At 40.8% G+C, this 10772-nt stretch overlaps 3 protein-coding genes across 3 annotated transcripts; all 3 read right to left on the bottom strand.

Moving 5' to 3' along the window:
- Nucleotides 1-54: 54 nt before the first annotated feature.
- LOC134877190 (gap junction Cx32.2 protein-like) lies at nt 55-3687 on the bottom strand. Its single transcript, XM_063902609.1, has 3 exons — nt 3534-3687; nt 2202-2340; nt 55-1655 (listed from the first exon to the last, which is right to left on the bottom strand). Exons 2-3 carry the CDS (start codon nt 2328-2330, stop codon nt 1038-1040), a joined length of 747 nt encoding a protein of 248 aa, XP_063758679.1. The 5' UTR covers nt 2331-2340; nt 3534-3687; the 3' UTR covers nt 55-1037.
- An 828-nt stretch (nt 3688-4515) lies between these two features.
- Nucleotides 4516-6702, bottom strand: gja13.1 (gap junction protein alpha 13.1). Its single transcript, XM_063902550.1, has 2 exons — nt 6504-6702; nt 4516-5915 (listed from the first exon to the last, which is right to left on the bottom strand). Exon 2 carries the CDS (start codon nt 5886-5888, stop codon nt 5028-5030), a length of 861 nt encoding a protein of 286 aa, XP_063758620.1. The 5' UTR covers nt 5889-5915; nt 6504-6702; the 3' UTR covers nt 4516-5027.
- An 812-nt stretch (nt 6703-7514) lies between these two features.
- gja11 (gap junction protein, alpha 11) lies at nt 7515-10262 on the bottom strand. The gene is made up of 4 exons (XM_063902088.1): nt 10143-10262; nt 9139-9291; nt 8758-8943; nt 7515-8126 (listed from the first exon to the last, which is right to left on the bottom strand). The coding sequence occupies exons 2-4, from the start codon at nt 9265-9267 to the stop codon at nt 7518-7520; spliced, it is 924 nt and encodes a 307-aa protein (XP_063758158.1). The 5' UTR covers nt 9268-9291; nt 10143-10262; the 3' UTR covers nt 7515-7517.
- Nucleotides 10263-10772: the final 510 nt, after the last annotated feature.

The raw sequence follows: 10772 nt of genomic DNA, 5'->3' as shown, positions 1-10772 counted from the left end.
TTTAATTTAATCTGGTCAACAATGTGCACCCAGAAATGTTAAGTAACAAATGAGAATAGTTGTAGGTTTATTTGCACAATAAGAGAACACACCATGCATTGTGACATGCACAACAGCCAAAACAACATTTGACCCCTAGGTGTTGGGAATGTAGTTTTCATCCCAGTAGCATTGATTTGTTTTGCCAGTGGGAGGCAGCAGATCACAAGGTGTGGACCCAAGGTTTACAAATGTTCACCTTTAAAATTGACATGAATTATTTACCGTCCAGCAATAATTAAGCCACATTTTCCATTATTTGATGTCCTGGCCATCTGGCAAACAACACATTCATTTATCTTGCGTTAATAGTGGAATTATTCTACATTCTATTTTTCTGTATTCTTTTCAGTTTTCCATTTAAAATATTTCATTGATACTGGATACTGATCGAAAAGAACATTTGGAATTATGGATGTAAATGAAAACAGAGATTATTAGACAAAAACTGAGATGCAGTTTGTAATGTTTTTGGCAAAAAATATTTTAATAAACATGGGTTGACTCCTTTTTACACTACACTCAGACAAAAGGCACATACAATCATATTCAAATGCGAAACACGGAAAAAACAAAATGAAATATTACAAGTTGTACCTGAGATTTGAACATTATGGAAGAAACTTAAAAGCAAGATGGCACAAAAAAAGCCCGAAGCTATACCAAATGGCTTTTAGCCGGTGGAAATTTGTCAATAATACATTTTTAAGTACAAAAAACAGGAAGGAACAAAACAAAACTTGACTTTGTGAACACATTTCAAAGGTTGCTGCAATGGTACAGTTTATTGTAGTCCTATTATACATGTGCACTTCAAAACAATTGTTTATTCACAAACAAAGTTCAATTTTTTGTCATTTTCAGAAATTATTAACCATCACATAAATAAATAACTTTGCTAATTTCAGTCAAAACATTTCTCAGTAATTATGCAGCTGTGTACAATGTTTTAATACTATTTAAGCAGCATTATTCAGGCATCATGGAGGCTCCTCTTGTCACTTAATCAGACTGCCTCCGTTTGAACGCGGGTGAAGGGCGATGGCCGTGGACAGGTTTTTTTTCTGCTTCCGTCTGGCTGAGCGTAAACAGGCCAGGTAGAAGATCTCCATGATGTTGAGCACGACAGAGATGCAGGACACTACGAGCATGAAGATGATGAAGATGGTCTTCTCTGTGGGGCGAGACATGTAGCACTCCACGGTGAAGGGGCAGGGGGCCCGGGAGCAGACTACTCTCGGGTCCATGATGAACCCGTACAGATAATACTGCCCGACAATGAACCCTATCTCCAGAAGCATCCTGAAAATGATGGAGGTCATGTAGTTCCCCAGCAGGTCGCCTTTAATCTGAACATGGCCTTGTTCGTCGGTGTACTTGGGAACTTTGGCGATTTCACTCCTGGAGTGCGTGTTCATATGTTCCCTCATCTTGTTTTCCTTGTGAATGACGTGGAGGACGTGACCGAGGTAGATCAGCGTTGGGGTCGAGACAAAGATGATCTGGAGGACCCAGAATCTGATGTGTGAGATGGGGAAGGCGTGGTCGTAGCAGACGTTCTTACAACCCGGCTGTTTGGTGTTGCATATCATGTTCGACTGTTCATCACCCCACACCTGTAATGTTCAGAAGAGACATTGATATTAAAGAGGGGGGGAGTCAGGACACATCAGTAGCTATACAAATAAAAAAGCACCAGAGGCATGCTTTTTGGGCACAAGCACACAAAAAGCTTTCCTTCCTGGGCACTTGATCATTGTTTTCTATTGGAAAGGCACTCTTGATGTTACTTTTGCTGCATTTTCTTTTCAAATGCATGCCCCCCCATTCGCCTAAATCCAGCAGTTTACAGTAATTATAGTGCGATGTTACTTTTGTGAACATATGTGGAGGCTTTTTATTTATCTATAACACATATTTTCCATGATCCTCTACTTGCATCATTATGGACTTCCACTGGAAACTTCAGATAAGTTAATGGTATTGGGATAAGGTTTGTTATAAAGCAAAACGTAGTCTTGATTTCAGCTGTGGACCCTAATACGGCCAACAGAGAGAGAATTTCACCTCAAAGCTTTTAACGCCTCATTAAACATACTACAGAGAGTCATCCGTTGGGTTAAACACTTCTAGAAGTAAAGTATCGATGAACAAAAGGAGACCTTCTCTGCTCCAGCTCCGAGGATCATGATCCTGAAGATGAACAGCACAGTCAGCCAGACCTTCCCGATGACGGTGGAGTGGGACTGGACCTTGTCCAGCAGAGAGGACAGAAATCCCCACTCTCCCATGGTCTCTGATCTGGTGAGGGAAGCAAACAAAAAAATGAATTATGATAGTGATGCCTGGATTATGATATTAAAGGCATCTATAAACTGAGGACTCTCTCAGAAAAAGACAGAGGAGAAACATATCCATCATCCTAACCTTAAGCGTTTACTTATTACATGCAGACCCCACAACTTTAAACAGTGTTACAAAGCATGTAGTCAGTGAACCGGAGGCTGCTGTGAACTCAGTAACCCAAGATTAAAACACCCGCCAAGAAAGGAAATGCTTTTTTGTTAGATTTGGTCTCCTGTCAGCTTTTTACATAAAAACTAGTGCCCTGACTTTCATGAAACTTGGAGAAAGGGTTAAGCATGTGCTAAGAAAGAAGACGCTAACTGTAAAGGTTTGCTATCTCCTAGTGGCATTTTACTTTGCTCAATGGTTTCAAATCTTTCTGCAGATCATGGTTAAGTTAAACAGATGCATAGTATCAATCTAGTGTCATCATTTGTGAAAATGTTTAGGGTATAGGATGAAGCCTTTGGTTATTTTTGAACCCATAGGGCGTTTTCTGATTATTATTTAACATGAGGGTTGAACATCAACAACAGCAGAATGTCTTAGTATTGCTTAGAAGACATAAACCAGGTTGTAAAGCCCCTCTAATCTATAGTGTAGTATGTTCGGATCGTAAAGAAGGATCTATAAAATCCATTAACAACAACTTATCTCAAGTTTTCTCACTATAGGAGGTCAGATGTAATGATAGGAGAGGACTTCATCCTCCGCAGATGTTTTTGTGACTTTGAAGAGCTGATTCTATCGATATATAGATATTTCTCTGAATAATAAAAGCGCACGTATCCTCGTTACACAACATGGCCCAATCTGGACCAAGTTCAAATTAAATTTGCATAAAGTTCTGAATCCTAAGAAAACATTTGGAAATATGGAGAAAATAGGGATTTTTATGATTAATTATTATTATTATTATTATTATTATTATATACTTTTTGACTAGTTTCTCTGTACTCACTCACCCACTTTTGCTAATATGCTTACCACCACTATGCCAATGTAAAAACAAACTCATAACCATCATAACATAGCGTTTTGGTTGGTGTTGTAGTGGTGTTTATTTCAAAAGTAACACCACCAAATGTAAGTTTAAATTCATTAGATGTTGTATGTTGTGTAGGAAAGAAGTAATAGTACCAGCTTACCTTTGAGTTTAAAGGCCTCTGCGGACAAACAGCGCTCACCAGCTGTGGAGAAGACTGACGGAGAGCCCGATGAGCCAAGCCAAACTGTGTCTGTGGTACCTTGAACTTTAGATTAGGTGACGCTGCGCAACAGTGACACGTTATCCTGACATCTGGAAATGATAGATTTAAAGTGGACCATTTTTTTTGGCAGAACACGGACAAGATTGTGAAGGTTAATGATTGATTGGCAAATAAGGTTCTCTGGAACTTTTTTTTATTGCTTATTTAGGTTACTGTTCACCATCATCAGCGGGGTCAGATTCGACTAATGATGCTATTTTAAAACTCTGACAGTTAATGGAAAGAAAGGCCTTTTGTTTTAGATGAAATCTCCGGGATTCAAGGACATGGGCACGAACTCTTGCACACACTCATGAAATCCAGTTCAACCCTGAATAATAAATACTACGTGAGGATTGACACGTTCATTAATGGTTGAGATTGCATCAAGAGGAAGTTTTTTTTTGGTTCAGGCTGCTTAATTTACCCACAATCTTAACAAATAAAGCAATTTTGATCTCCAAAAAGAGGCTTTTTTAGATTTTGTATTGACTTGCAAAATGTTGCAGGTGTGCGTGACATACAGTCCATCTTATGTAAATGCCCTTAGCCGTATATGAACTTATTAAACCCTCTCTGAATCACAGGTTGACTTATTGATCAGTTGACCGCTCCCTGTTCTGACGCACGAAAACACTGTCATGAAGATGCAAAGATAAATAGTTTCACCAGACAGTGAATTGGCAAAACATCTGCTTATCATTAAAGTGGCTTTGAATCCAAATGTTTTTTTTAAATGAATATCTCTTAGACGGAAAAATGACTGATTCAAACCGAGGTTTTTGATCATTTTCTGACATTTTATGCACTTAAAAATGTACTCAATCATTTTAAAAATCTATAACTCATCAGTAATGAAGAAAACCCACTTATTTTCAGCTTGAAAGTGTAGATCATTTATTCAGTCATTAAAAACAGTTTTTCTTTTCAATCCAACATCAACCATTTATTAAAAACAGCACAGCACATAAACATGTTTCAGCCATACAGTGGAAAACACCTCAATCATCGACATCATAATCATTGTGAGCAAAACATTAGTTCTGGATATTAGGGAATAACTTACAGGACACATTTAAAACCAGGCATAGACCAAACTCTGCTCACTAAAAGAAGAGCATAAGAACACCATCCATATTGCACACTTTCCATCTTTAGATTTCCTGTTAAATAATAAAAAATAAATGTAAAATTCCAACAAAGTGCCGCTAAAAAATGACAGATTTGTGCAGACTTTTCTCAACAACAATATTTCCTAACTACACATTAACAATGCCTTCCCTTGTTGTTGTGTCATGATTTGTACGCCCTACTGTACTTGAGTCTTTTAGATGAATCTGAAGAAGGAACCAGAAACCCCTTAACAATCATTTAACACATCATAATGTTTTTTTAATGTCCACTCAGCAGCCGTTTCTCCTCTTTGGCCCCATCCAGGCTTCCACCGATGCTCTGGCTGCTCTCCAGCTCGATGTTCATCTTGTTCTGCCTCAGGGCGTCGTCTATGATCGGCCATCTCGGACCTGTCAGGCTGGCAGGGTTTTCCGCTGAGGTTATCTTGTGAGTTTGACGCCTGGAGCAGCACTTGACCCTGGTGCAGAGCAGGTAGAACACCTCGATGAAGTTGAGCAACAGGGAAATGCAGGCCACCACCAGCATGAAGATGATGAAGATGGTCTTCTCCGTGGGTCGGGACATGTAGCACTCCACGGTGAAGGGGCAGGGCTTCCTGGAGCAGGGGAACATGGGGACCATGATGAAGCCGTACAGGTAGTACTGGCCGATAATGAAGGCAGCCTCGATGAGGATCTTGACCACCAGTTGTGTGAGGTAGCTCCCCAGCAGGTTCCCCTTGATCTTCACCTTCCCCTTTTCGTTTGTGTACTTAGGCATCTTGAGCGGTCGGCTACCACCAGGGCTCAACATGCGCTCCCTCATTTTGTTCTCCTGGTGGATGACGTGCACGGCGTGGCCCAGGTAGATCAGCGTTGGCGTTGAGACGAAGATGATCTGCAGGACCCAGAAGCGAATGTGCGAGATGGGGAAGGTCCAATCGTAGCAGACGTTCTCACAACCAGGTTGCTGAGTGTTGCACATGAAACCCGACTGCTCGTCGCCCCAGACGCTCTCAGCACCCGCACCCAGGACCATGATCCTGAACAGGAAGAGGACGACCATCCAGATCTTCCCGATGACCGTGGAGTGGGACTGGACCTTGTCCAGCAAACCCGACAGGAATCCCCAGTCTCCCATCTTTATTCGTGATGATCAGTTACTAATCTGTGATAAAAAAGAGAAATACTCATGAGTTTATTATGTTCGCATGATCCTTAACCACACCTTATTAATGAATTACTGAAATATTAACTTTAATCAATACGCTGCTGCTGGAAGAAAGGCGCTCATTGGCGACTTGAGAAAAATGACAATATCAGAGCCCCATGAATCACGAGGAAGCCGGTCAATATTCTCCTAAAATAATCATAGGAATTTTGAATGGAAAAGAAGAAGACCCAGGGGCTTTAAACCAATAAGGCAGAGTAGGCTGGTCAAGAAATCAAACAAGACAATGGTAAGACTGAAATCAAATAAAAGCATTTCCTCTTTGTAAATGTAACTCTAGAAAAATCTATATTCTAATTCTAATGAAACAAGAAAAGTACTGCTGTTCCATCATTGGTCAGATGTCATAAGTCATATGAATACAGGTACAGAAAAGACCAAAGTAACATTACAGCTTTCTCACAAATATTATTATGTATATGAACGAAATACCAATACTCCACATTTCCAGTCTGGATTGTGTCCTTGACAAATATTCAAATATTTTTTCCAAATCTGTAGCAGAGAACAATGGTTGCATCTTACCTGCCGACCTGTCAGAGAGGACTGTCTGCGTTTGGGACAGATGGTTAACTTTAGAGTTGGACCTTGGAGTTTGGAGCTGTGTGAGGACAGCAGGAGGACTGATGCACATTGCACAAGACACATCTGGAGAGGAAATGTCACGTTGTACCCGTCAGCCAACGAGAGCAGAAAAAAAAGTTGTTGAACGACGGGAAATGTGTAATAATTGACAGGTGCTCGCAGTATCTCAGCCAAATGGCCTTGGATGTTAGAAGAAAAAATAGGAAAGGTGTGTCTATTTTATTTTGGAGACCATATCTTGTTACTCTCAGTTGATAACAAATAGGCACACGATGAAATAAAAGCAACATATTGGGAATAACTCATTTACTGTTGGTTGCTACCATCATAATAAGCTAAATATTAAGCTAAACAGCTTTGCAGATCAGAAAGATGTAAAAGTAAGTTTACTTCTTTTAATTTCTCTAATGTACAATGCCTTGTCTTTCCCAAATTGGGATCAATAAAGTACTGATCTATCATAAAATAAGTCCCTTTAAACAAAATCTTGATTTTTTGTACAGCAGTAAAAAATAAGACCTTTTTCTCAATATCATGCATAGCAGACATGTTTATCTGCTCTACTTGTAAGAACTTAGCTGATATTTGATGAACAAATGCTTTTAAGAATAAAAATGTTGCTAATTGATTAAAATAAACAATATCTTTTTAAATATAGGCAAATATTATATGCCATACTAAAATCATTCAGTGACCAATAACCCATTCAATATGATTGAGGTTTGGATCAATGACACTGTTCTTAATAAGAATGGTAAAATTCAGACACATATTATTACTGGAGGTTTATTGAATAAAAAAACACACACCAACATTAGTAATGGATCTGTCTACTGTTAGTCATTTTTGTATTTGGCCTGAAAAAGGCTGTGACTGACTCCTGTTTACAGAAGCTGGCTACTCCCCCCCCCCCCCCCCCTCTAGCTTTATTTGCTGCACACACACCCCCATGCTTCAGATGTGCACCTCCCCTCCCAAACTGATGCTCTCAGGCAGAACTATCTTAGCGCCCTCGTTGACCCCGCCCGTGACCCCGTTCAGCCCTAACTTTCGTCCTTGTAGCTCCAGTTCCAGGTTGACGCAATTTTGGAGCATCTCGTCACGGGTCTTAAAAGCTTTCCTCTCCGAAGGCGGGGGCGTCACCGGGGTCACGGTGTAGTCCTGCCTCCTCGCCATGCACTCCTTCACGGCTTTCACAAACAGGTAGAGGAGCTCCATCATGCTGAGGACGAGCGACACCAACGCCGACACCAGCATGAACCAGATGATGACCGACTTCTCCGTGGGCCTGGACAGGAAGCAGTCCACCTTGTGGGGGCAGGGCGAGCGGTCGCAGACGTAGCGAGGCTGCAGGGTGAAGCCGTAGAGAAAGTACTGACCCAGGATGAACAGGACTTCCAGGACGATCTTGGCCACGAGATGCAGGACGTAGCTGCGCAGGAGTCGGCCGCGGATGCTGATCTTTCCGGTGCTCTTGGTGTACTTGGGAATTTTGAAGGTCCTCCTGAGAAAGAGACTGGCCTGGTCATCCAACTCGGCCTGCTGCTTCATCCTCTCCTTCACCTTGGATATGAAGAACAAGAAAACAGAGTTAGACATGTGTTGGTAACCCTACAGATTTGAGGCAGTGCGAAAGTGATAAGATGAAAGATGAGATGGATCACACCTTAGAAGTTAAGCTCTCAGTTTATCCAATTATTTCAAAAGACTTATTGCAAGTAGTGCTTTTTATCTCCTAGAAACCTTGAGGCAGTTGTGTTTTTAGCAACGTTTTGGCAAAAAGTACGAGCATAATATAAAAGATAAGCAAATAGATGATGAGTGTTTTCTGTCATGCATACCTCTGCTCTTTGCAATTCTTTGAAAACAAATACTTCCACTGTCCTTAAAGGTTTCAAGGTTTCAAGGTAAAGATCACAAGAAGTGAGTTTTATGTGCTAAAAAATAGATTTGGGATTAGTATATATGTCTATGTATGTACGGATGTCTCTGTTCATTTGCACTCTGGACTACTTTTGCTCAACTAGATCATTTATTGAATTGAAGTGTCGCATTAAAGCTGCTTTAATCAACCTTTGGCCTTTAGGGAGCAGTTTATCTGGAAACAGTCGCCTAAAGTCGCCAACAAAGGATCAGCAGTAAAACCGATCTTAATGTCTGTGCCAGTGTTTTGCCAAACTACTTCGCTACACACCTTCTTCTCCATGTGGATAACGTGGAGGACGTGGCCTAGGTAAAGCAGCTTTGGGGTCGCCACAGCGATAATCTGAAGGACCCAAAAGCGAACATGAGAGATGGGGAAGGCCAAGTCGTAGCAGACGTTCTCACAGCCGGGCTGCTGGGTGTTGCAGACAAAGTCGGACTGCTCATCGCTCCACACCTAGAGGAAGGTCAGAGGAAAGAGATCTCATACATAATGCAAACGTTAAGAGTTTAAATTATAGAAGGGACAATATCTACTGCACTGTACTAAACTGGACTGAACTGAAGAGCTCATTGGCATCTATGACATTCCATATCCCTTCTTTGTAGCTACTGCTCGGGGAAGTGTGTGTAAAATGCTCATCATTCAGACCTTCTCAGCGCCGGTGCGCAGGACCATGATGCGGAAGATAAACAGCACGGTGAGCCAGACCTTGCCGATCACCGTGGAGTGGCTTTGCACTTTATCCAGCAGGCGACCCAGCAGATCCCATTCGCCCATTTCAGTCGCCAGTTGTCCTGCTTTCTGAGTGAGGAGATAAAAACATCATACATGTGCTATTTGAGAAGTATACAGAAGTATTATTGGCTGAGAAGAGGAGAATATTTCTGTTGCAGTTTCACAAACACTCTTACAAGAATCACTGTAGTTAAAGCCAGAACACAGCCCCTCTCACAAGGCCAATCTTTATCACTTCCTGAAGGCTTGTGGGTTTACTGATAGATGCCACAGCTGCTGATTTAAAGTCTCCAAAACATACTAATCTGCTGCAAACTATAAGACCTTAACCTTGATTGTAACGGTTGCAAATCTTAATTCAAAGAATGTCAGCTCCAGGAACGACGAATAAAGATTGACTAAAAACACGGCTATAGTTTAAGGTCAAAGCTTTCAAAAACATCCAGTGTTAAAGGTTTATTTTACACAATAAAGCCTTTATTGATATTTTATGGTTGTTTCATTAATGTTGTATTGTTTTTTCTACTGTATGTGTTTAACATGTGTTTATTTAACCAGAATCATAGTTAAAGCATTCATTCACAACCGGTAATTAGAAGAATGCAGTTTGTTGTGTTATTTTCTACGCTTGTTAAGTTATTTCTAACTTTATTAACAAAATAACTTCATCCCTACCATATCCACTACACATAGCTTCTCCTTTTGAGCTTGTTGTTATGTTTTTTGCATTCACTTCCAAGTACAAAAAGCTAGCAGATTGTTATTTTTTCAAATTGTGCGTGGTACAATATATTGCAGAGTACATTATTACAAAACACCAACCAAGATAAACCCTTTAACCTACCAACTACAAGTGATTCCAGTCCATTAACAGCCTAGAGGAGAATACACATGTATATATAAAAATAAGAACTTACCAGTTGAACAAACCCACAGAGAAAAAGATGGTTGAAGAGACAAACGTCTCAGGAGGAAGACGAGGAGAATAAGAGGAGAAGAAGAAGTTCTTTCATCGTTCCTTTTGTGTGTTATCTGGAAGGGCACCACCCTAACCACAACAAAACCCCTCCAGTCCTAACACTGCATCTGAGTGGCTGCTGGACACCTTGTTTAGTCCTGTGTTTTACATTGGTGACAATTCGGTTGACTTTGACAGAGGAGAAGGAACAGAGGCAGAAGGAAGGGGGGGGGGGGGGGGGGGAGACAGGCCAGAATCAAGGTTGTAAGGAGCCTTTTGTGTCATTGTTTAAGAACAAAATACCTCATGTACGTTTAGTATAAAAGGTACGGATGATTGATGCATGAGGATTACAAACGCAGATGCTTCCAGGATTCACTAAGAGGCAGGAAAAGCAGGCATCATCTTACATGGGATCCTAGCAGCTGGGATGCAAAATCATGCACGTTTTTATCTTCATTTTCTGCACATGAAGGGGCCTTATTTTGGCGGTTACCGTTTCCTGTAGTGTGTATATAGGTTTTAGTGCATGTAAATGGTTTAGAAACTCTAAAATCCATCCATAGTCTTATGAAGCTTAATGTTGCTA

This window comes from Eleginops maclovinus, chromosome 15, assembly GCF_036324505.1.
Source record: "Eleginops maclovinus isolate JMC-PN-2008 ecotype Puerto Natales chromosome 15, JC_Emac_rtc_rv5, whole genome shotgun sequence".
NCBI lineage: Eukaryota > Metazoa > Chordata > Actinopteri > Perciformes > Eleginopidae > Eleginops > Eleginops maclovinus.
Note: the sequence above shows the minus strand (reverse complement) of the source record. Positions and strands in the feature narration are given on the sequence as shown.

Coding starts and splice junctions, on each gene's coding strand:
- LOC134877190 (XM_063902609.1), bottom strand. CDS start 2,330: ATGGGAGAGTGGGGATTTCTGTCCTCTCTGCTGGACAAGGTCCAGTCC. Junction 1,656..2,201: donor TCGGAGCTGGAGCAGAGAAG/GTCTCCTTTTGT, acceptor TGAACATTACAG/GTGTGGGGTGATGAACAGTC.
- gja13.1 (XM_063902550.1), bottom strand. CDS start 5,888: ATGGGAGACTGGGGATTCCTGTCGGGTTTGCTGGACAAGGTCCAGTCC.
- gja11 (XM_063902088.1), bottom strand. CDS start 9,267: ATGGGCGAATGGGATCTGCTGGGTCGCCTGCTGGATAAAGTGCAAAGC. Junction 8,944..9,138: donor TGCGCACCGGCGCTGAGAAG/GTCTGAATGATG, acceptor ACCTTCCTCTAG/GTGTGGAGCGATGAGCAGTC. Junction 8,127..8,757: donor TTATCCACATGGAGAAGAAG/GTGTGTAGCGAA, acceptor TTCATATCCAAG/GTGAAGGAGAGGATGAAGCA.